This window comes from Pseudophryne corroboree, chromosome 11 (genome assembly GCF_028390025.1).
Source record: "Pseudophryne corroboree isolate aPseCor3 chromosome 11, aPseCor3.hap2, whole genome shotgun sequence".
In the NCBI taxonomy this organism is placed as follows: domain Eukaryota; kingdom Metazoa; phylum Chordata; class Amphibia; order Anura; family Myobatrachidae; genus Pseudophryne; species Pseudophryne corroboree.
The window spans coordinates 82,383,153-82,410,026 of NC_086454.1; the positions used below are offsets into that span (position 1 = coordinate 82,383,153).

At 46.9% G+C, this 26,874-nt stretch overlaps 1 protein-coding gene across 1 annotated transcript in view; it reads right to left on the bottom strand.

Moving 5' to 3' along the window:
• LOC134968904 (solute carrier family 13 member 1-like) overlaps window positions 1-26,874 on the bottom strand; it is a 121,323-nt gene that overhangs the window by 36,328 nt on the left and 58,121 nt on the right. The window contains exons 5-7 of the mRNA XM_063944475.1: window positions 12,370-12,406; window positions 3,949-3,994; window positions 3,712-3,750 (exon numbers count right to left, since the gene is read on the bottom strand). Coding sequence (XP_063800545.1) covers window positions 3,712-3,750; window positions 3,949-3,994; window positions 12,370-12,406 — 122 coding nt within the window. The remainder of the gene's footprint in view (window positions 1-3,711; window positions 3,751-3,948; window positions 3,995-12,369; window positions 12,407-26,874) is intronic.

The window sequence follows — 26,874 nt, forward strand, 5'->3', positions numbered from 1 at the left end:
TTTAAGCAAGTAGGTTGTGATTGAATTACTGGTTGAAAGTAATAGTCAAGAAATTGTGAGGTTTTGTAGAATATAATCGGCCTTCCGGACGGATTCCGGGGATCCTTGTGGATCTTTGGTATGGGGTAGAAAATTGGAGCCACAGGATGTTCCTGAATAAGGGTGTCTCGGACCTCAGGTGAGATAACGTTGTCACATACTGCCTTCTCCAACATGATCTTGAATTCCATGTTGTATTTATTAGTGAGATCCCCCCCCCCCCCAACTGTCTGTAAACGGTAGTGTCCAATAATTGTCGGTAGGTCTCTTTCTTGTAGTCTACTAAATCCTGAGAAGCTAACAGCTTCATGTTTGAGGTTGAGAAAGAAATGTTTTTCGCTGATATAGAAGTGTCTACGAACATAAAGTTTTTTGTTAGGTATATAGATGATTTATTTTTGATTTGGCAGGGAACGGAGGTATCGTTTGATCAATTTCTGAAACGTATAAACAGTATGGATGCTAATATAAAATTCACTGCGTCAGTTAGTGATACCAGCGTCAATTATCTGGATGTGGAAATTTCACTCATAGAGGGAAGGATACGTACCAATATATATATATAAGAAATACTGTCTTACATGCATCTAGTTTCCATCCCCCTAACATTAAGTACAGTCTACCATACTCCCAATTCTTGAGGGCACATCGTATTTCAGATGATCTGGCCAAAACAGATAAAGAAATCATGAGGATGGCTATGGATTTTAAGGCAAGGGGTTACGATTGGTCGAATTTGATGGATACCAAGGATAAGGTTTTGAGCATGAATAGGAATTAGTTATTACTGGCTGGGGTCCCGAATCAGATTTATTAAAAAACAAAATCCCATTTGTACAAAGATATAACTCATATAGTAGTGAAATTAAGAAGGTTACCCACCAGAGCTGGTCCATCATTACCTCTGATAGAGATCTGCCCATGTTCAAATCCCATACCTTGTTACCTTCATATACACGAAATAAGAATCTTAAAGACCTGTTGGTCCATAATGACATCTCTGGCCGTAAACCAGAGCCTATAGCCACATTTTTAACAAGGAGGCCAGGGTGCTATAAATGTGTTGGCTGCACAACATGCAGCTACATGGAAACAGGTCCTGGCTTTCCACATCCTCAGACGGGCAAATTCATTAAAATTACCTAAGTTCTTACCTGCACCAGCACACACGTCATCTATTTTATAAGATGTCCGTGTGGGCTATACTATATCGGCAAAACCTCCAGGCAGTTCCGTGAAAGGATGGCAATGCATAGATCGGCCATCAGAGCTGCACTGGAGGGAGACCAGCAAGCACTGCCAGTAGCGCTGCATTTTAAATTGGCTAAGCACAATTTGGCATCGCTGAAATATAAAATTATTGACCAGCAACCCGCTAGCTTAAGAGGTGGAGATAGGAATCAAGCGCTCCTCCGTAGAGAGGCTAAGTGGATTCACCGACTAAAGACCATTGTTCCAGTAGGCTTGAATGAACAACTGGGTCTACATTGTTTTCTCTAAAGTCCGATGTATAAGCTAGTTTATATACTCTAATGTGCATAATTAATTAAATAGAATGAGCTTTTACATTTCATTATTGATGTGTACTGAATTGCACGATATTAGGTTTCTTTGCACTGTCTTGTTTTCATTTTTTGTGTTTGTGTACATGTTTCCTAGGTAACCGGCGCCATGACGGGGGAAGGAGCGCGCCGCACATGTGGGCGGGTGACGTCATCCGGACCCGCCTGGCTGCCGCGCCGTGGGAGCAGAGGGGGTGATGGTGAATGTATAAAGGTAAGAGGTTTTTCAATGTTTGTATTGTTCTGACAAAAGTTTTAAACAACTGAAACGTTAACAGCACAACAGCGGTGTTTGCCTCGTTATTTGTATAAGTTTGAAGTTCTCGTGGAGTGCCGCCGTTTCTGGATCACATACATGCTACTATAGCTGGATGGCACCTGGGGCAATTACCATTACAGGTGGAGTGCCGGTAATTTGCTTTGTTATATATATATATATATATATATATATATATATATACACACACACATACATACATTTATATATTATTATTACCAGTTACTTATATAGTGCACTCATATTCCGCAGCGCTTTACAGAGAATATTTGGCCATTCACATCAGTCCCTGCCCCGGTGCAGTTTACAATCTATATTCCCTACCACATGTACATGTACACGCACACACAATCACGCTAGGGTTAATTTTTTGTTGGGATCCAATTAACCTATTAAGTATATTTTTGGATTGTGGGAGGAAACCGGAGTACCCGGAGGAAACCCAGGCAAGTACGGGGAGAATATACAAACTCCACACAGTTAGAGACATGGTGGGAATCGAACCCACGACCTCAGTGCTGTGAGGCAGTAATGCTAACCCTTACACCATCCGTAACGCCCATATACATACACTCATGAGATAGATAGATATACACACACATACATACATACGGAATTTTTTGAGTGAGATAGTGAAACCTTTGTTTTCTGATGGCTTAATGTACACAAACTTTGTTTAATACAAAAAGTTATTCAAAATATTGTATTAAAATGACCTTCACGCGCGTCGTTGCCCGGCGACGGCAACGACGTGCACAGCGAAAAAAAGACGCAGCACCGATCGCATGAAGATTGACCATCTCGGGGCGGATACTCACCGTTGGATGCAGTTTTTGGGGAGTGGTCGTCCGAACGCAGGTGTGTCCAGGCAAACGGAGGTCGGATGTCTGACGTCAAAGCCGGGCGGAACGTCGCTGGTTCCGTCGCACAGGGTAAGTAGCTCCAGCCTTACTCCTAGGTTGATGAAAACTTTTTTTGCTTAGCAGGGCTGCACAAGCGAACGCAGCCCTGCTAAGCTAAAATACACTCCCCCATAGGCGGGGATTAGTTGATCGCACCAGCAGCAAAAAGTTGCTGGCTGCGATCAACTCGGAATCACCCACATAGTAACATGCAATGCCGACCATACAGTGCAGGGGAGGGGACTGCTTAGCGCATATAAACATACATGTTCTGATGTATGTAATATATGTGCTGGCTGGTTCCCCCCGGGGATCGGCAGCGCTGTGTGCATCAGGTGCCATGCGGCACCCGGGACTCAGCATAAGGCATCACACTTCTAAGCCCGCCCGGGGGCTCCCATTGGCTACTATCACAGGATTCTGGGGGCAGGCTTAGAAGGGGCTGCAGTTACCACTGGTAACACTTCTATGGAGACTGTCTTTTTAGTACATGGCAGTGCTGAGACAGCCTGCACTACTACAATAAGCAGCAATGCAGGGTGTCTCTATCCTGCCTCTTTTCTCAGTGCTAATACATCTGCCCCTATATTACAAACTGTAATCCATGAGACAGGGCCTTACTTCCTGTGGCCATGCAGCGCGACCATAGGGTTATGCATAAGATCGTTTATCAACCTATGTGCATCCGATGTCTGCGTCTTTGTACTGAAGCGGCTGACCTGAGGTGCCTCCAGTGGGGTTCTCAATACAAATCCTGGCAGCTGCCACATTAGCATATTTTCTCAAAGCCGCTGAGCACGAAATCGCAGCTGTGACGGCATTTGCGTCCATTTCTGAATCAGGCCCACGACAGCTACAGGACAAGATTTTACATTGTACACCAATAGTAGTATAGCGCGGGCACATAATCTGATAGGTGGAGAGAGGTTACCTGTTTTGAATATCTCCGCCTTTCAAATGTTGGTTCCTCCTGTAAAACAAATATACGAATATATTCCATGTGAAATCCAACTGAAATATAAGTCTATGTTACATCGCCCATATGTGTGGAACTGTAATGTAGATGAAAAGACGAAGAAAAAGAAAAAAAAAAAACCTTTGCCCTTCCGTGGTTACTGTACCCCTACAGAGGATAAAATGGAAACTAAATCGGAGTGATCCTACAAACCTCATTTTCTTCAGTGTTTACGATGCCATTATCCAAAATATTATTGCTGAAACAGAAGCAAAAACGGAATTCAGATGTCAGTGTAATTTGCACGGCTGCTCTTACACGTAGATCAGGGCAGCTTTTCTGTTCCCCACAAAAGCACATAATTACTGCTCTAGAAAGTACAGGCAAAACAATAATCGTTATGGGACGATTCTATAACTGGGTGTTACTCGCAATCATCGGGCCCATGCTTGTCTAGTTACCACCCCGGAGTCCCCACCCTGCACTTCAGGGTCGGACTATGGGCAATGAAGCCATTTGGGCTTTCAGTTTCACTATGGTGATTATCGGGGGCTTCACTACACAAGCACCAGTCCCTGCGCATGCCGAGAACAGCAGATGGGGGCCCCTGGCGGGCGGGCTTCTCTGGACGGCTCCTCACGGTCACCTGGGCTGCTCTGGTTGTAACTACGTCCGGATTGTTATATTTCACTTACGAGTTGCACAATCAAACAGAACATTATAAAATACTAGAGTACAATGCAGAGAGGACTATATACTTCAGCAAAAGATATACATTTTATCTATCTAGTTACAGAAAACAATGATATGTACAAAAGTACCAGTGAAATGAAAAAACAATCCAGAGAATCTAGGGGGTAATTCTGAGTTGATCGCAGCAGCAAGTTTGTTAGCAATTGGGCAAAACCATGTGCACTGCAGGGGGGGGGCAGATATAACATGTGCAGAGAGAGTTAGATTTGGGTGGGTTATTTCGTTTCTGTGCAGGGTAAATACTGGCTGCTTTATTTTTACACTGCAATTTAGATTTCAGTTTGAATACTACCCACCCAAATCTAACTCTCTCTGCACATGTTATATCTGCCCCCCCCCCCCTGCAGTGCACATGGTTTTGCTCAACTGCTAACAAATTTGCTGCTGCGATCAACTCAGAATTAGGCCCATAATAATAAGAATTTACTTACCGATAATTCTATTTCTCATAGTCCGTAGTGGATGCTGGGACTCCGTCAGGACCATGGGGAATAGCGGGCTCCGCAGGAGACAGGGCACATCTAAAAAAGCTTTTAGGTCACATGGTGCGTACTGGCTCCTCCCCCTATGACCCTCCTCCAAGCCTCAGTTAGGTACTGTGCCCGGACGAGCGTACACAATAAGGAAGGATCTTGAATCCCGGGTAAGACTCATACCAGCCACACCAATCACACCGTACAACTTGTGATCTGAACCCAGTTAACAGTATGATAACACAAACGAAGTAGCCTCTGAACAGATGGCTCACAACAACAGTAATAACCCGATTTTTGTAACAATAACTATGTACAAGCATTGCAGACAATCCGCACTTGGGATGGGCGCCCAGCATCCACTACGGACTATGAGAAATAGAATTATCGGTAAGTAAATTCTTATTTTCTCTAACGTCCTAGTGGATGCTGGGACTCCGTCAGGACCATGGGGATTATACCAAAGCTCCCAAACGGGCGGGAGAGTGCGGATGACTCTGCAGCACCGAATGAGAGAACTCCAGGTCCTCTTTAGCCAGAGTATCAAATTTGTAAAATTTTACAAACGTGTTCTCCCCTGACCACGTAGCTGCTCGGCAAAGTTGTAATGCCGAGACTCCTCGGGCAGCCGCCCAGGATGAGCCCACTTTCCTTGTGGAATGGGCCTTTACAGATTTAGGCTGTGGCAGGCCTGCCACAGAATGTGCAAGTTGGATTGTACTACATATCCAACGTGCAATCGTCTGTTTAGACGCAGGAGCACCCAACTTGTTGGGTGCATATGAAATATATATTTTTAATGCTCTGACAACGTCCAGTAACTTGGAGTCCTCCAAGTCGCTAGTAGCCGCAGGCACCACAATAGGCTGGTTCAAGTGAAATGCCGAAACCACCTTAGGGAGAAATTGAGGACGTGTCCTCAATTCTGCCCTGTCCGAATGGAATATCAGATATGGGCTTTTGTATGACAAAGCTGCCAACTCCGAAACTCTCCTGGCTGAAGCCAGGGCCAACAGCATGGTTACCTTCCATGTAAGGTATTTTAAATCTACCGATTTTAAAGGCTCAAACCAATGAGATTTGAGAAAATTTAGAACCAAGTTCAAATCCCACGGTGCCACTGGAGGCACTATTGGGGGTTGTATATGTAGTACACCTTTGACAAAAGTTTGTACTTCAGGCACTGACGCCAATTCCTTCTGGAAGAAAATTGATAAGGCCGAAATTTGAACTTTAATGGACCCCAATTTGAGGCCCATAGACAATCCTGCTTGCAGGAAATGTAAGAATCGACCCAATTGAAATTCTTCCGTTGGAGCCTTCTTGGCCTCACACCACGCAACATATTTTCTCCAAATGCGGTGATAATGTTGTGCGGTCACTTCTTTCCTGGCTTTAATTAAAGTAGGAATAACTTCCTCAGGAATGCCCTTCTCTTTTAGAATCCGGCGTTCAACCGCCATGCCGTCAAACGCAGCCGCGGTAAGTCTTGGAACATACAAGGTCCCTGCTGAAGCAGATCCCTTCTTAGAGGTAGAGGCCACGGATCCTCCGTGAGCATCTCTTGAAGTTCCGGATACCAAGTTCTTCTTGGCCAGTCCGGAGCTACCAGTATTGTTCTTACTCCTCTTTTCCGTATAATTCTCAGTACCTTTGGTATGAGAGGCAGAGGAGGGAACACATACACTGACTGGTACACCCACGGTGTTACCAGAGCGTCCACAGCTATTGCCTGAGGGTCTCTTGACCTGGCGCAATACCTGTCCAATTTTTTGTTGAGGCGAGACGCCATCATGTCCACCTTTGGTTTTTCCCAACGGTTCACAATCATGTGGAAAACTTCTGGATGAAGTCCCCACTCTCCCGGGTGAAGGTCGTGTCTGCTGAGGAAATCTGCTTCCCAGTTGTCCACTCCCGGGATGAACACTGCTGACAGTGCTACGACATGATTCTCCGCCCAGCGCAGAATCCTTGCAGCTTCTGCCATTGCACTCCTGCTTCTCGTGCCGCCTTGTCGGTTTACGTGGGCGACTGCCGTGATGTTGTCGGACTGGATCAACACCGGCTGACCCTGAAGCAGCGATTTTGCCAGGCTTAGAGCATTGTAGATCGCTCTTAGCTCCAGTATATTTATGTGAAGAGACGTCTCCAGGTTTGACCACACGCCCTGGAAGTTTCTTCCCTTTGTGACTGCTCCCCAACCTCGTAGGCTGGCATCCGTAGTCACCAGGACCCAGTCCTGTATGCCGAATCTGCGGCCCACTAACAGATGGGCAGTCTGCAACCACCACAGGAGAGACAACCTTGTTCTCGGTGACAGTGTTATCCGCTGATGCATGTGCAGATGCGATCCGGACCATTTGTCCAGCAGATCCCACTGAAATGTTCGTGCATGGAATCTGCCGAATGGAATCGCTTCGTACGAAGCCACCATCTTTCCCAGGACTCTTGTGCATTGATGTACTGACACAGTTCCTGGTTTTAGGAGGTTCTTGACAAGTTCGGATAACTCCCTTGCTTTCTCTTCCGGGAGAAATACCTTTTTCTGAACCGTGTCCAGAATCATGCCCAGGAACAGCAGATGTGTTGTCGGGGTCAATTGAGATTTTGGAAGATTTAGAATCCACCCGTGTTGCTGAAGCACTACTTGTGTTAGCGCTACACCGACTTCCAGCTGTTCTCTGGACTTTGCCCTTATCAGGAGATCGTCCAAGTAAGGGATAATTAATACGCCTTTTCTTCGTAGAAGAACCATCATTTCGGTCATTACCTTGGTAAAGACCCGAGGGGCCGTGGACAACCCAAACGGCAGCGTTTGAAACTGATAATGACAGTCTTGTATCACGAACCTGAGATACCCTTGGTGTGAGGGGTAAATCGGGACATGTAGATAAGCATCTTTTATGTCCAAGGACACCATGAAGTCTCCTTCTTCCAGATTCGCTATCACTGCTCTGAGTGACTCCATCTTGAACTTGAATTTCTTTATGTACAGGTTCAAGGATTTCAGATTTAGAATAGGCCTTACCGAACCGTCCGGTTTCGGTACCACAAATAGTGTGGAATAATACCCCTTTCCCTGTTGTAGGAGGGGTACCTTGACTATCACCTGCTGAGAATACAGCTTGTGAATGGCTTCCAAAACCGACGTCCTTTCTGAGGGAGACGTTGGTAAAGCAGACTTTAGGAACCGGCGAGGGGGAGACCTTTCGAACTCCAGCATGTAACCCTGAGATACTATCTGCAGGACCCACGGGTCCACTTGTGAGTGAACCCATTGATTGCTGAAAATCTTGAGTCGACCCCCCACCGTTCCTGAGTCCGCTTGTAAAGCCCTAGCGTCATGCTGATGGCTTTGTAGAAGCCGGGGCGGGCTTCTGTTCCTGGGCAGGGGCTGCTTGCTGCCCTTTCTTACCCTTTCCTCTGCCTCGCGGCAGATAAGACTGTCCTTTTGGTCGCTTTTTATAGGAGCGAAAGGACTGCGGCTGAAAAGACGGTGTCTTTTTCTGTTGGGAGGGGGTCTGAGGTAAAAAAGTGGATTTGCCGGCAGTTGCCGTGGCCACCAGGTCCGAAAGACCGACCCCAAACAATTCCTCTCCTTTATATGGCAATACTTCCATATGCCTCTTGGAATCCGCATCACCTGACCACTGTCGCGTCCATAAACTTCTTCTGGCAGATATGGACATCGCGCTTACTCTTGATGCTAGAGTACAAACATCCCTCTGAGCATCTCGCATATAAAGGAAAGCATCCTTTAATTGCTCTAGAGTCAATAAAATACTGTCCCTATCCAGGGTATCAATATTTTCAGTCAGAGAATCCAACCACACTACCCCAGCACTGCACATCCAGGCTGAGGCTATTGCCGGTCGCAGTATAACACCAGTATGTGTGTATATACTCTTCAGTGTAGTTTCCAGCCTCCTATCTGCTGGATCCTTGAGGGCGGCCGTATCAGGAGACGGCAACGCCACTTGCTTTGATAAACGTGTGAGCGCCTTATCCACCCTAGGGGGTGTTTCCCAGCGCGCCCTAACCTCTGGTGGGAAAGGGTATAATGCCAATAACTTCTTGGAAATTAGCAGTTTTCTATCGGGGTTAACCCACGCTTCATCACACACGTCATTCAATTCCTCTGATTCTGGAAAAAATACAGGTAGTTTTTTCACCCCCCACATAATACCCCTTTTTGAGGTACCAGCAGTATCAGAGATCTGCAAAGCCTCCTTCATTGCCGTGATCATATAACGTGTGGCCCTATTGGAAAATACGTTTGTTTCTTCACCGTCGACACTAGATTCATCTGTGTCGGTACCCGTGTCGACTGACTGAGGTAAAGGACGTTTTACAGCCCCTGACGGTGTCTGAGACGCCTGAACCGGTACTAACTGGTTTGCCGGGCGTCTTATTTCGTCAACTGACTTTTGTAATGTGCTGACATTATCACGTAATTCCATAACTAAAGCCATCCATTCCGGTGTCGACTCCCTAGGGGGTGACATTACCATCATCGGCAATTGCTCTGCCTCCACACCAACATCGTCCTCATACATGTCGACACACACGTACCGACACACAGCAGCCACACAGGGAATGCTCTAATCGAAGACAGGACCCCCTAGCCCTTTGGGGAGACAGAGGGAGAGTTTGCCAGCACACACCAAAAGCGCTATAAATGTATATAAACAACCCTAGAAGGTGTTGTTTACTATATATGCGCTCTTAATATATAAATATCGCCAATTTATGCCCCCCTTCTCTTTGTTACCCTGTTTCTGTAGTGCAGTGCAGGGGAGAGACCTGGGAGCCTTCCTCACCAGCGGAGCTGAGCAGGAAAATGGCGCTGAGTGCTGAGGAGAATAAGCTCCGCCCCTTTTTCGGCGGGCTTTTCCCCGGTTTTTAAGAAACTGGCCTGGGTTAAAATACATACATATAGCCTTAATGGCTATATGTGATGTATTTATTTTGCCACTAAAGGTAATTATATTGCTGCCCAGGGCGCCCCCAGCAGCGCCCTGCACCCTCCGTGACTGAGTCAGTGAGCCGTGTGACAACAATGGCGCACAGCTGCCGTGCTGTGCGCTACCTTCAAGAAGACTGAGGAGTCTTCTGCCGCCTGCTTTCCGGACCTCCGTTCTGCCGTCTCTTCAGCGTCTGTAAGGGGGATCGGCGGCGCGGCTCCGGGACGAACCCCAGGCTGACCTGTGTTCCGACTCCCTCTGGAGCTAAGTGTCCAGTAGCCTAAGACTCCAATCCATCCTGCACGCAGGTGAGTTGGAAATCTCTCCCCTAAGTCCCTCGATGCAGTGATCCTGTTGCCAGCAGGAATCACTGAGATTGAAACCTAAAAAAAACTTTTCTAAACAGCTCTTTAGGAGAGCCACCTAGATTGCACCCTCTCGGACGGGCACAAAAACCTAACTGAGGCTTGGAGGAGGGTCATAGGGGGAGGAGCCAGTACGCACCATGTGACCTAAAAGCTTTTTTAGATGTGCCCTGTCTCCTGCGGAGCCCGCTATTCCCCATGGTCCTGACGGAGTCCCAGCATCCACTAGGACGTTAGAGAAACAATAGTTACCACAGGGTTTTGATTATGCTGTAAAACGTTGCAACTACGTCTATGTCAGACACAGAAATGCTGGTTCTCTAGTCAAGGCAGTAAGTCAGCCATTTCGGCAGCTCAATTCCTAAAAAAGCAGCTACCCCATAAACACAATGCAGGCCATAGGCAAACACAGGGGGGAGGGGGGGGGGGTAAACAGTTGTCTGTGAACCCCTTCCCCACAGCCTGGCCAACAGCAGTATAAAGGGGCGGAATGAAGCTGCTGCACATGCCCAGTGGCAGCAGATTTTTCTAGCAAGTCTACTGTGTGTCTGTGGATCTGACTGCTAAGTCATTACACCAAAGGGAGAATCTGGTAAGTGGCTTATCGTAATCATTAGGCCTGCATATGTATGACATACTGTATTACACAAACTGTACTTTGTTTGGGGCAAACTATAGTTTGTTACATGCTAATTGCATCCTTCACGAATTGGCGACAATCGCTCAAAAATCAAACATATGGAAACCCCCTCCAGAAATCCTGCATTTGCCCCTGCAGGCAGCCATTTTATCGAATGAACAAATAGGGCCTACCGATTAACTAGAAACTTGGTGACCACTGAAGCAAAACTATCCACAGCACATACGTTGTTCATTCCCGCTGCTACTGTATTCCAATTGATACTCATACGTTTCCATTAAACTCTAAAAGGTTTCCCAGTATATCGCTGGGAAAATGGCTTCAGTGTTCCTATGATGTTAGTATGCGTAACCTAAAGCTGATCCTCTATTGCGCTTATAATGATATTTAGCTGCTATTATTATTCCCTTCAAGACAAATAAGGAAGATTTACTAAATGGTACATAAGGATTGCTAAAAGAGTAGCAGTGAAATGCGAGAAAACATTTATGTGACACAACTGAAGTCAGAAAGGACAATTTCTCAGTACACCGTAGAGTGCTCTCACTGTGGTGGATGTGTCTAACAATGGAAAGAGATAAAATGGAAAGAGAAAGTAATAACCAATCAGCAGTGTCTAACTGCAATGTTACAGGCTGTGTTTGAAATATGACAGAGCTGATTGGTTGTTACTTTCTCTCTCTTCAAGCTTTGATACACTTCCCCCACTGTGGGATTCTCCAGGGGTGTACGCAATGCAACGTGAAAAGAGACAGTCAAGCTCCAATGCTACTTAGCAGCAGGTTCAGTATGATTTACCGACGGACACAATACCGACGGTCATAATCCCGACAGCCATTGACCGACAGTCAATATACCAACATTCACTATGCAGACATTTGAAATGCCGCCATTTCAAAATACCGACATGAGTTTTTCTGTCAGTGTCGACATGGACACAGCTGTGCTCGCCATGCTTCGGGCACAGTGCCTCGCTGCACTTGGCACACTATTATATTCCCCCTCCAGGTCCACTGGGATGGTACAGTATGAACAAGTCTGTTTTTGGGCAAAAAAAATCCTTAAAAAATGCATGTCGGCATTTCAAATGTCAGTATTCTGACTATGTCGGCATTTTGAACATGTCGGTATAATGAATGTCGGTATTTTGACTGTGTGGGTCAATGGCTGTCGGGATTATGACCGTCTGTAAATCAACTGCTACCCTTATAGCAGCGATACACAAATTTTATTTATAGGTTAATGCTGGCATTGGGTTTCTGATAATTGATAGGCTGCATTCACATTCAGCCAACAAAATGGTGGCCTCTGCTCTGTAGTCAACAGGCATGCATTTACAAATGTCACCATTTCATGCAAATAGGCAAAACATGTTTAAAATCAAAACATCACATTATGAAATAAAAACACAATAAGAATGCTTATCTGTCAAAACGTACCTTTCAGGAAACGATGCTAGATCGATTTTTGTAGCGTCTGTGAAACAAAAACATGGCACCACTGAGATAAAAAATATAACCCTCTAATAATGAAATATACCACAAGAAAAAACACATTTACTTTAGTGATACTGCCAAATAGCACATACTCCAATAATTTTATTCAAACAAGTAACTACACTGCAGTTCAACACATTACACAGTGCAGCAGCAGCCTCTGCGGGTGGAGGGGGGCGGCGATCACCAATGATCACACCCCATCTCCCCCAGATTTGATCCCGTCACTACATATACTTTTTTTTTTTACCTGATGGTCACGTCTTCCACAATTAAGTCACGCCCCTAAAATGGTACCAGGGCCCGGCAGAGCGCTCTACATTACTGATCAAAAGGGTTATGAAAAGTACAAGGAAAGGGAAGCCAGTGTGGTCTGTGAAAAAAGTAGCAAGTATTGTGAAAGTAAAAAGCACACACAGTATAATGAAGACAAAGAGGTGTATCTTGTTAGACAGAAAGAGGCTAAGGAGGTAAACAGATGACTGGAAAAGAGCGAATGTAGTTCCACTGCACAAAAGTGGAAGCAAGGAAAAGGCAACCAACTACAGACCAGTCAGCCTTACATCAGTAGTAAAGGGGGGTACAGATTGCTTAGAATTTAAAGCACGGATCTCTCCATGTGTAGAGTGGCGGCGACAGCAATGCGCGGTCCCGTGCGTCACTATCGTTGGCTCTAGATTTGTCATGCATGCCAGCGGTGAAATGAGCGCCCCCCCCCCTTCCTCCTCGCTCAGCACACATTGTGCTGAGTGCCGAGCGGGGGGAGAGATGTGTGTTGAGCGGTCTGTGATAGATCGCTCAACACACATCTCCCCTGTGTGTACTGGGCTTAAGGGAGTTGTTGGAAGAACTCATAAAATAAAGAGTTGTAGAATATCTCAAATCCACCAATTTACAGGATCCCAACCAGTGCGGTTTTACTATAGAGAGAATGTCAAACAAATTGTATTGGGTTTTCTGACTGGATGACAAAAGTAGTAGATCAAGGGGAGGCTGTAGATCTAGCTTATCTATATTTTAGTAAGGCTTTTGACACTGTCTCACTTCACAGACTGGTAAACTTGAAAGCATGGGATTGGATTCTAAGATGTTTGATTGTAGAAGATCTCGGCTGCAGGATAGAAAACAGAGTTGTAGTAAATGGAGTGCTTTCACAGGAGGGAAATGCTACCAGTGGATTACCCCAGATCTGTACTTGGTCCAGTACTTTGTAATATCTTTATCGGTGACATTGCAAATGGTATTGAAGGGAAAATAGGATTTTAATTACCTACCGGTAAATCCTTTTCTCATAGTTCATAAGGGATATTGTGGGAGTCTAGTACGATGGGGTATAGACGGGGTCCAAAGGAGCCGTGCACTTTAAATTTCTTCAACTGGGTGTGCTGGCTCCTCCCCTCAATGCCCCCTCCCACAGGCAGTTATAGGTAAAATAGTGCCTGAAGGAGAAAGGACATACTTGAGAGAAGGAACATAACGAGTGGTGAGATTTACACACCAGCACACCACTAACATAAAACAACCAGTAACGGTTGGTAAAAAGACAACAGCAGCTGAACAGGTAACCATAGAAGAGATAACCTGCAGAAAAGTCAACGCACTGAGGTGGGCGCCCAATATCCCTTATGGACTACGAGAAAAGGATTTACCGGTAGGCAATTAAACCCCTATATTCTCTAGCATCCATAAGGGATATTAGGGGAATCTAGTACGATGGGGACGTCTCAAAGCTTCCAGAACGGGCAGGAATGTGTGGAGACTTCTGTAGGACCGCCTGCCCAAATTGGGAATCCTCTTTGGCTAGGGTATCAAACCTGTAGAAATTCACAAATGTGTTCTTCCCCGACCAGTTAGCAGCTTGGCATAGTTGCAAGGTCGAGACTCCACGGGCAGCCGCCCAGGAAGACCCCACCGATCTGGTAGAGTGGGCATTCAGAGACTGTGGAACAGGTAATGCTGGCGACACATAGGCCTGTTGGATAGTAAGCTTAAGCCAACGAACAATGGACTGCTTTGAAGCAGGGCAACCCTTTTTCTGCGCATCATATAGCACAAACAAGGAATCAGTCTTTCGGATCAGAGCCGTTCTCTTGACATAGATCTTCAAGGCTCGCACCGCATTCAATGCCTCCGGAGGAGCAGAAGTGCCAGAACTTGACGGAACCACAATAGGTTGATTCAAGTGGAACGCAGAGACGACCTTCGGCAGGAACTGCTGCCTAGTCCTGAGCTCCGCTCTGTCCTCAAAAAAGACCAAGTAAGGGCTTTTACACGATAAGGCCCCCAATTCTGAGATACGTCCAGCAGAAGCCAGGGCCAAGAACACCACCGTCTTCCACAGAGGTACTTGTCTTCTACCGTCATCAGAGGTTCATACCAGGAGGACTGTAGAAATTACAACATTACGTTCAAATCCCAGGGTGCCGTGGGCGGCACAAAAAGAGGTTGAATGTGAAGCAACCCTTGCAAGAAGGTCTGAACTTCTGGCAATACTGCCAATTTCTTCCGGAAGAAAATTGAGAGAGCCGAAATCTGTACCTTAATGGAACCCAGAAGTAAGCCCTTATCCACACCAGCCTGCAGGAAACGTCCCAAGCGGAACTCTGCAGGTGGATACGTGCATTCCTCGCACCAAGAGACATATCTTCTCCAGATATGATGATCGTATTTTGACGTCACAGGTTTCCTGGCCTGAACCATGGTAGCAATAATCTTTTTGGAAAGGCCCTTGTGAGCTAGGATGTTCCGCTCACCCTCCATGCCATCAAATGAAGCCGCCGTAAGTCCGGGTTGACAAATGGACCTTGTTGAAGAAGATCTCTTCTCAGTGGCAGAGGCCAAGGGTCTTTGACGGACATGTCCAGAAAATCCGTATACCATGCCCTCCGAGGCCACTCCAGGCAATCAGAATTGCCTGGACACCTTGATTCCTGATTCGCTTGAGCACCCTTGGTAGCAATGGAATCTGAGGAACCAGGTAGACCAGCCGGTAAGGCCAAGGCAATGTCAGTGCATCCACTGCCCTCGCCTGAGGGTCCCTGGTTCGTGAGCAATACCAACGAAGCTTCTTGTTGAGTGGAGAAGCCATCATGTCTATTTGTGGGCAGCCCCACTGGCCGATGATCTGCCGAAACACCTGATGGTGAAGCCCCCATTCCCCCGGGTGGAGATCGTGACGACTCAGAAGTCCGCTTCCCAGTTGTCTACTCCCGGAATGAAGATTTGCAGACAGTGCTCTTTTATTTTTTTCTGCCCATGTAAGCCCTGCTTTTTGTTCCTCGTCGATTGATGTACGTTACTGCCGTGGCATTGTTCGACTGTACTTGGATCGCAGAGGAGAGGCCTGAAACAGAGCATTGTAGATCGCCTAAAGTTCCAGAATGTTGATCGAAAGAGGGCTTTGTGGGCTGACCACCTGCCCTGGAACTGAGCCCCCTGGGTGACAGCTCCTCATCCGCTCAGACTCGCATCCGTCGTGAGGAGGATCCAATCCCGAATCTTTGGCCTTCCAGTAGGTTGGAGGACTGCAGCCACCACAGGAGGTAAATCCTGACCTGAGGTGACAGCCGTATTATCCGGTGCACCTGAAGATGTGATCCGGACCACTTGCTCAGGAGATCCAATTGAAATGTTCTGGCATGGAACCTTCCATACTGGATCGCCTCATACAAGGCAACTATCTTCCCCAACAATCGTATGCAAAGATGGATAGATATTCAAGTAGGCCGGAGAACCAAGCAGACCATCTCCTGAAGTGTTCTCGCTTTGTCTTCTGGGAGGAACACATTCTGGGCCACAGTATCCAGCAACATTCCCAGGAACAGGAGCCGCTGAGTTGGCTCCAGGATCCACCCATGGTGTGACAGAAGTTGGATAGTGCGGTCTATATGGAGCAATAAAAGCTCCCTGGATCTTGCTTTTATCAGGAGATCGTCCAGGTAAGGGACAAAATATTGACCCCCTGGACCTGGAGTTGGAACATCATCTCCGCCATCACCTTCGTGAACACCCTCTGAGCTGTGGGCAGGCTGAAGGGTAGCATCTGGAACTGGTAGTGATCGTTCAGCAGGGCAAACCTCAGGTAAGCCTGATGAGCTGGCCAAATCGGGATATGGAGATAGGCGTCCATGATACCCAGGGAGACCATGAACTCCTGTTCTTCCAGACCCGCAATCACCGCTCGCAAGGATTCCATCTTGAACCCGAAAACCTTTAGTAAGAATTCAAGGATTTCAGATTCAAAATGGGTCTTACCGAACCACCCGGTTTCGGTATCACTAACAGGTTGGAGTAATAACCCTTTCCCTGTTGATGCAGTGGCACTGGAACAATGACTCGGGACTGGACCAATCTTAGGATGGCCTGTTGCAGCGTTCCTCCAAAGCTAGTAAGCTTGATTTGAAAAATCAGTGGGGAGGAGAACCATCAAACTCCAGCTTGTAGCCCTAAGAATTGAGGTCCAGTACCCAGGTATCCTGGCAGGAACTTTCCCAGATGCGGCTGAAGTGACGCAGCCGAGCTCCCACCACAAGATCCCCCATCATGCTGAGGCCTTAGTGGATGCTGAACTGGTGCTTTGTTCCAGGGAACCTGCAGCTGCTGGCTTTTTTGCCTTACCTCTGGTAGCTCGTGCAGCGTTTGAGGCGCACCTGGTTCATGATCGAAACATAGTGGTCCGAAAGGACTGAGTAGATGGCCCCGGGTAGCAGCACCTAGCCGGTGGGGACCCAGAGGTGAGAAACATGGAATTCTCCGCAGTAGCTTTGGAAATCCACGAAACCAACTCAACCCCGAATAGCCACTCCCCTGAGAAAGGGAGAGACACCACACTACGCTTGGAATCTGCGTCCGCTATCCATTGGCGCAGCCATAAAGCTCTGCATGCCGACACTGCCATGGCAGTAGTATTTACATTAATAGCGCCCATTACTTTTATAGAGTCGCACGGGACGGGTGCAGTATCCTGAATGTGTTTGATCAGAGTAGCCATACTCACCAGAGACATATCCACCGCGAGGCCCCCTTGAACTGGCCCGCCCAGGTGTGAATGACGTGTCAACCAGCAACCTGCTATCACAAGTCTTTATGATATACCAGCTGCTGTGGAACAGACTTCAGTGTAGTCTTCTAATTTTCTATCCCCAGGGTCCTTCAAAGCCGAGGAGCCAGGGACCGGTAACACCACCTCTTTAGACAGGCGTGAGACAGAGACGTCAACAGCCGGGGTATCTTCCCAGTTTTTCCTGCCTTCAGGAGAAAATGGGAAAGTGTTAAAGAAATTCCAGGTGGCCGGACGCTTCTTATCAGGATTTTTCCAGGTCAACTTTAAACATATCTTCTAATTCTTTAGAATCAGAGAAAGTGACGATAACTTTTTTTCTGTGAGGAGAAAAACAACTGCTTTACTGCATCGTCTTCTACTGGGAGTTTTAACACATCCCCGATAGCAAGTATGAGGGGCTCAAGACCTTGTGCAGGAGATGAATCCTCAATAATAGGGTCCAGCTCCTCCCACTCCTTCTGTCCCTCTTCATCAGTTACTGAGAGTAAGCAGACAGCCCACGTGTATGTGGCCCTGAGCTAGGGAGAAGGGTCTGTCCTCTGCCTCTTGCAGCCAGGTCTGCTAAAGCCTGCTGCAGTCGCTGTGTTTTAGAGGGCTGAGAGAACATGTCCGCCATCCAGGAAGTCTAACCAGGGTGGCTGCTGCACCTCCCCCCAGCCTCCTCACAAGCCTGTGAGGACTTGCTACATTGTTTATGAGAAGGGGGAGGGGGTCTGCATGTGCATGCCATAAATGGTGTTTACCATATTCACAGGAGACAAACACTCACACACAACACACAGACACTGTACAGGCAAGCCTGCCCTTGATTGGTATGACCAGCATAGGTGTGCGCAGGGGGGGTGCCTGGTGCGCACAGGCACCCCCTAATATCTGGCACCCCGATCTCACATGCCTGATGCAGCGATCGCCGAGCAGGCTGATTACTGTCCCCTCTGCGCTGCACCCTGTCAGGACTGCATTACTGACCGGACGCCTGGGTTAATCAAGGGTGCCACTGCCAGCGGCTTTTAAACTCCCGGCTCCGCCTCCATGTCCAAAAACAGCGTGATGTAAGGTGATTACATCATGCTGCTCGCACGTCCACCCGCCACATACTCACCTCTCTCCTTCTATGCTATGACAATTGTCAAAGTCGAAAAATATCGTAATCCACAATGCCTTATACTAACCCCAAGGCACATGCCCGCTGCACGTGCACCCAGTCTGCGGTGCGTGTGCATATCCGCAAATTGCGTAAGATCGCTCCGGCGATCACGCGCGTGTTATGCTCATTTACGGTAGAATTTGTGAGCGTGTAGCGGGCGACTCGATCGTAACATATTTAACCTATATAGTGTGTTTTATAGTGATTATTTCACCTTAACAACGACAGTAAAAATGTTTAGTTTAAATGGTTTGTGGACATGGGGATTCCTCTTTGCATGATATGAAGGGTCAGACAAAGGTTGAATGGTGGTGTCTAGTGTCTAACTAAAGAGTATTTTATTAGAAACATTCCGGTGTTGGTTAGGAAGAGATCGGTCGCTCCAGCGTATAGTTATATGTAAAAGTAGTTTATGGACTTTAAATGTATTTGCTGTTTTATTACACATGAGGTGGGAGTCCTGAGGATGCCTCCCACCTGAGCAGTTGGATAGAGACACATCCCCCCCCGTACGAACCCACCTATGACCTTTTGTTATAATGCAGAGACAAATTCCTGTGTCCAATGAACAATGAGATTATAGGACCATTGTATTGTACAGTATACTGTGTATATAAAGACCCCCATAGCCAGACCAGCTCACTTCTCTCCACAAGGTTTTCCCCGTGATGACTGAGAGCTGGTTTCCAGATAGCGCATGCGATTCATTCCCACGTGTGTAAGTTTTCTCTGTGGCCATTTCATTACTCTGTGTGTATGCAATTCGTTCTCATCTTGTTATCCTTTAAGTGTTTGCCATTTTATTCTCTTTGTGTTTATTATATGTATCTGTGTTACGATCGTTCGCTATTGTGTATATTTCTATTTAGTTATTCCGTTTAGTTATTAATGTTAGGTTTGTAGTGTATAAACTGTAATCTGTATTCTTTTCCCTTTTACTTACTAAAAATCATCTGGTAAGGTGTTGGAACCTTAACAAGTGTTTGTGTGATTCACCATATACCGTATTTTTCGGACCATAAGACGTACCTGACCATAAGACGCACCTAGTTTTTATAGGAGGAAAACAGGAAAAAAAAATATTCTGAACCAAATAGTGTAATAAGTTTACAATCTATACTGTAGACACAGACATCAGCTTTACAGGCCATTTACATAGAATACGGTACACAGATTTTTCTGGGACAGTGTGTGACAGAGGCAGCCACACAAGCACAGCCATAGTCACAGTACAGAGCAGACGAGAACCTTTTTACCTCACAACATACAGATGACGGCGAGGCAGCAGCAGCAATACTTTGGAGGAGGCAAGGGGAGGAAGCGGGGGAGTCACGTGATGCCGCCTCTCAGATGACGGCGAGGCAGCAGCAGCAGTACTTTGGAGGAGGCGAGGGGAGGGAGCGGGGGAGCCACGTGATGCCGCCTCTCAGATGACGGCAAAGCAGCAGCAGACAGGACCCGCCGCTACCCGCACTCGTAACTGCTGCCTCTCCCACCCAGTGCGCTCCCACCCAGCGCATTGAGAGCGCTCCATAAGGTTTTTACTCCTGCTCTGTTATTCGGACCATAAGACGCATATTCGGACCATAAGACGCATGTACTTTTCCCCCCACATTTTTGGGGAGAAAAAGTGCGTCTTATGGTCCGAAAAATACGGTAAGTGCTAAGGGTTTCAGAGCATCTCAATTGCTCAAACAGCTTGCATACTCACAAAGGTTCAGTGTTACACCATTATAGTACCACGGTATTAAGGTTTACAGTGTAAGCATATTCTGTGTTTAAAGTTTATAAAGGTTACGGTCTGTGTGTACGCTCGCTGTGTGTATTCCGTACACCCAGCGCAGCGTGTGTACGTAACTTGCGTACCACGTGTGAGGTCTTTGTACGCAAATAGTGTACGAAGTGCGTAGCACGTGCACGTGGTTTAGCGGCCATTACGGCTACACGGTATTAGTAAATAGCTTATGTTAAAAGGTAAATAATTAGCTTTATCACAATGCCAGCCACTGATGAGGATCAGCATGCACCCAGCGTTCCTCTTAGTAAGACAAATTCAATACTGGCAGGCGGTCGGTGGCAGCATTGACACGTAACGCGTTTTTTCAGCAGTACTAGTCTGCGACTGTCAGTGTCAGTGAGTGACTGACTTGTAAGTAAGCTACTGCAGTTTGCAAGGGAAAGAGAGGGGGAGCCAGACCAGGCTGAGGAGGAGCAGTGTAATTGCAGTGAGTGCCATCAGGGGTGTTTGTTTGGTGCACACCACAACATCTGACAATGTATCTGCTTTATTAGGATTGGTACAAGGGTGGATATTTTATATTGCATTGACCGTCAATAGATGGTGCTAGACACGCCCAAAAGGCGGTGCTAGACACACCCCTCCGACGGTGCACCCCCTAATAAAATGTGCTGCGCACACCAGTGATGACCAGCACATCAAGCCTAGCAGACTCAGGGAGACTGCAGGTTGTAACTTTATACTGTGACTCAGTGGAACACCGGTGTTTTGTCCTTATGAGGACTCTATTTACCAGTATAATAGCTGCTCTACCCCTGTCTAACACCCCTATATGTATCTGGAGTGTTGGAGGAGCTGTGTGCCTGCTGCTGCTAGAAGCAGAGGAAAGCGCCAAGAAGCCGCTGGTCCCGCTATGAGGTAGCTCCGCCCCCTGCAATGGCGCCGGAGCTATACACTTATTTATAATGGCAAATGTCTCCTTTTGGTGTAAAACAGAATATAAATACTTGTTTTCACAACCGCTTGTCAGTGTACACAGGGGGCTGTAGCGGGGCCCCCGGTTTGTACGCCCCACTGTCGTCACCTTCAGGCAATGTGAGGGGTGTGCTGCAATTGTGACCGCTAAGGCGCAGTGCCCTGCTGTACAACAAACTCTCAGGACGGTGGTCCTGCAGCGAGGAAGCGGCTCTGACACCTCACAAGGCAGGTGACCATCCCCCCTATAACTCCCACGGTGCAGGTATGCTGTTGCCCAGACAGCATACCAAAAAATAGGATTTTAATACCTACCGGTAAATCCTTTTCTCTTAGTCCGCAGAGGATGCTGGGGACTCCGTAAGGACCATGGGGTACAGACGGGATCCGCAGGAGACATGGGCACACTATAAGACTTTGAATGGGTGTGAACTGGCTCCTCCCTCTATGCCCCTCTTCCAGAACTCAGTTAGAAAACTGTGCCCAGGGAGACGGACATTTCGAGGAAAGAATTTATTGTTTAAACACGGCGAGTGTCATACCAGCTCACACCTCGAACATACCTCAGAACGTGGTATTCAATAGAACACCAGCCAAGGGCATGAAAAAATTACACCGCCACATGCTGAGAGAATATGTAACACAACCTGTGTGTCAACCCAACCAATAAGAAGATACCGCATGCCATGGCATGAACAACGTCAGCAACAGCCTGACAGAAAAGAAACACCACAAAAGTGTAACCATAACCAATAACTGCAGACACAGTATGCACTGGGACGGGCACCCAGCATCCTCTATGGACTAAGAGAAAATGATTTACCGGTAGGTATTAAAATCCTATTTTCTCATACGTCCTAGAGGATGCTGGGGACTCCGTAAGGACCATGGGGTTTATACCAAAGCTCCAGACCGGGCGGGAGAGTGTGGACGACTCTGCAGCACCGAATGAGCAAACATGAGGTCCCCATCAGCCAGGGTATCAAACTTGTAGAGCTTAGCAAAGGTGTTTGAACCCGACCAAGTATCCGCTCGGCAAAGTTAAACCGCCGAGACACCTCGGGCATCCGCCCAAGAAGAGCCCATCTTCCTAGTAGAATGGGTCTCCCCCGACTTCGGTAACGGCAATCCAGCCGTAGAACTAGCACGCCGAATCGTATCACAGATCCAGCGTGTAACAGACTGCATAGACGCAGGCGCCCCAAGCACGCTGGGAGCATACCGGACAAACAAAGCCTCTGTTTCCCCAATCTGAGCCCAATTGGCGACATAAATATTCAAAGCCCTGACTACATCGAGAGACTTTGAATCAGGCAATGCTGAAGGTACCACAGGCATCAAAATAGGCTGGTTTCTGCGAAACACAGCAAACCCCTTTTGGCAGAACTATTATCCGAGTTCTCAATTCCGCTCTATCCACCTGGAAGATCAAACAGGGGCTCTTGTGAGACAAAGCCGCTACTTCCGGCACCCGCCTTGTGAACGCCAAAGCCAAAAGCATGACCACTCTCCAAGAGAGAAATTTTAACACAACCTTTCATAAAGGTTCCAATCAGTGTGACACAAGAAACCGCAACACCACGTCAAGGTCCCACGGTGCCAATGAGGGCACAAATGGAGGTTGGATGTGCAGTACTCCTTTCACGAAAATCTGAACTTCCGGAAAGGTGCTCAATTCTTTTCTTGAAAGAAAATTTATAAGGCCAAAACTGCACTGAAATGAGCCTAACTTTAGGCCTGCATCCACACCTGCTTGCAAAGAATGGAGAAGAACAACCCAGCTGAAAGTCTTCCGTAGTAACCCTCTTGGATTCACACCAAGACACATATTTACGCCAAATACGGTGGTAAGGCTTTGCAGTTACATCTTTTCTAGCCTGAAGAAGTGTGGAAATGACTTCACTGGGAATACCCTTTCGGGTTAGGATATGGCGTTCAACCGCCACGCCGTCAAACGCAGCCGTGGTAAGTCTTGAAACACGCACGGATCTTGCCATAACAGTTCCTCATGTAGAGGAAGAGGCCAGGGATCCTCTATGAGAAAAACTCGAAGAATTGGATACCAACCCCTCCTTGGCTAGACCGGAACAATGAGGATCACCTGAACCTTTGTTCTTCTTACGTTTATCACCTTCAGAAAGAGGGAAGGCGGAGGGGACACTTAGACCGACTGAAAACACCGAAGGTGTCACGAGGGCATCCACTGCTAAAGCTTGAGTGTCCTGTGACCTGGATCAATATCCCTGAGGTCTCTCGCCGAGGAGAGACGCCAACATGTCCAATTGAGGCACTCCTCAAAGACTTGTCACTTCTGTGAAAACTTCTCGTTGACGACTGTATTTCTCCCGGATATGATCGCGTCTGCAGAGGAAATCTATTTCTCCGCTGTCTACATCCGGAACGAAAACTGCTAATATATCGTTTACCTGTCTTTCCGCCGAGCGGAAAACTTTTGCGGCTTCTGCCATTGCCGCTTTTCTCCCTGTTCCGCCCTAGCGGCTTACTTACGCCACTGCTGTCAAGTTGTCCGACAGAAATAACACGGGCAGATTACGAAGAATATGTTCATCGAAAATAGCTCTTAATTCAAGAAAGCTTATTGCCGACAAGCTTTCCAGCTTGACCTTTTCCTCTGGAAATACTTCCCTTGGAAAGACTGCTCCCCAGCCTCGTAGATCTTCATGCATGGACACCAGGATTTAATCCTGGATCCCGAACCTTCGTCCCTCTAGGAGGTGAGACTGCAGACACCACAGGAGCGATATCCTGGCCATTAGGATTATATTCCGGTGCATGTGCAGGTGAGACCCAGACCACATTACCATCTGGTCCCGTGAAAACCACTCTGGCATTTGACCTGCTCACCGAAAAATCCTCTTAGGCCGCACCCGTCTTCTTCATCAAAGGAACATATTGATGGATTGTCACTGCAAATCTGATCAGACTCTGGATCCTCAGACCTCTTTCCACACAGAACCTCAACCGTTCAGTATCTACTCTGATACCCACCTCCGACATCCGTGTCGTTGGGAACAACAGCCATTCCCTGTTTTGAAGAACAGTCAGAGAGAAACAACGATTTGGAGCACTTGTTTCTTGACCTTGCCGTAATCAGGGGAGTGTCTCAGTATAGAATAACAATGGCTCTTACTATTGAAAGAAAACCATCATACTGCCAACACTCCGGCGAAATGGCAAAGACCATCCTGGATATCAACCCAGGTAGGCTGAATGCTGAAAAAAAAAACGCATTTAAACCCTTTTTCTACCTTTACATGCTGGAGTTCCCTGGCCTGAGAGAATCCATCCTGTAGTTCAACTACGTAAGTAGAAGTCCTTGTTTCTTTTTTTCTTTTTTTAACAGGGACAGCAGGACAAAGTCCTAAACCTGACGTAACTCTGGTATGGCGTCGCGTACTACCTCCCATTCCAGAGGGGAATCGATAAGATCTATTTGAAAAATCAGTGAGGGGAATCATCTGTAAACTCCAGTATGTCCCCCTTTGGATTCTATTTTCAACTCCCAGGTCAAAGTCCATTCCCGGACTGACGTGAGTATTAGACAAGTTCCCACAGGTGTGGGCTCCAGCCAGAAAGACCCAGCGACATGCGGTGGATGTGGTAGAAACAGAAGACAATATCCGCTTCTGCGAACCTAACAAGGCTGCAGAACTCTTACCTTTTCACCTTCCACTATCTGCACAGAAAGGGAAAAAAAGAACTGTATCGAACCGGTTAAAATGACTGCATCCCACAAAAGAATGCGTCACCAAGCATTGTGAGGGAATCTAACTCACAAAGGTAGACTTACCAGTGGTATCCGCTGAGAGTGACTTAACTGAGGCATCCCCAAACAGCGGTACACCGTCCCAGGGAAAAACTCCAATATCTCTCGGAGTCAGCCTCAGCATTCCCCCGGCCACACCTCCTGCAGTCGCACGGCAGCCTGCCGCAATGTTATTGAGAAGAACCAACATAAGAAACATCCCCTACTCTCTTTAGGGTAATTCTATCGGATGCCTTTCCGAATACAAGCACTCCCCCATGCGCATGTAATGCAAATAACTCCAAAGCATATAAATAAAATATCACTTAGCTTCTTGTGTACGATCCTTTGTGACAGGGCCCCGTGTCGACCAGGAGTTGACCTTCACAGTATTCTATCCTCGGCGGGAAAAGAATAAACATTCGGACTCCTTGAGAGGATCTGAGACCAACTCGTCACGGCCGACCTAGAGCTTTATCAACAGAGCGACCAGCACATGAGAAGGAATACTTTTACTTCAGCATTCATTAGAAATCATAATATGAATATACATAATGTAATACACATATACACACACATATCCTATATAAATATATATATATATATATATATATATATATATATATATCATACATATAAGTATTTTGTCCAGAACCCCAGGGTCCCTAGTGACATTAATGTGTTCTGAATGTGTATGACCATGTACTGAATGCCCAAGTTGTGGATCTGACCAGGAAACCTTATGGTCGACATAAAATATAGAATTTTTTCGACCACAGGGAGTGGTAATTAGGTAAAAACAACATTCTTACGACCCTGAGGGGTCCGAGGGAAGTATATACACATAAATTTAATATCATTCCCCCACAAATAAAAGGACAACTGTGCCAGAGCTACAGGCCCATGGAACCGTACCCTATACAGGTATAGGTTATTGACTTCATGTTAATTTACCCCCGGTAATAACAGATGGTGCAGACAGGTCACCCACATACTACTGTGTCACCCATACAGTGTTTTCTTTCGAAAAAGCATACAACTACCGACCTGCTGACACTTGAAGTACCACCAGGAGTCGGCAATGCTGACAGAGGGATTCCCATAGCCAGCTCGTGGCAGAGCGCACACACACACACACACACACATGTCGACACATGAGTACTATAAGCTATCATGGGTATATGTGACAGGGAAAACACAGAATACAAGTACAACTCATTAACTAACACGCCCATTATAGTGTATAGTGCTATATTTTCTCTTTTGCACTAAAACCACCTTGCGCCCCCCCCCCCCCCCCCCCCCTTGTTTTTCACTGTTAGCTGCCTAACGGTGCTTTTTTGGCGGGGACATGAGGAGAAAATGGCACTGTAACAAGGAGACAGGGCACAAAAATAAAAAAAAAGCTTTAGGATCAGGTGGTGTGCACTGGCTCCTCCCCCTATGACCCTCCTCCAAGCCTCAGTTAGGATACTGTGCCCGGACGAGCGTACACAATAAGGAAGGATTTTGAATCCCGGGTAAGACTCATACCAGCCACACCAATCACACCGTACAACTTGTGATCTGAACCCAGTTAACAGTATGACAACGTAGGAGCCTCTGAACAGACGGCTCACAACAAGAACAACCCGATTTTTTTGTAACAATAACTATGTACAAGTATTGCAGACAATCCGCACTTGGGATGGGCGCCCAGCATCCACTACGGACTACGAGAAATAGATTTATCGGTAAGTAAAATCTTATTTTCTCTAACG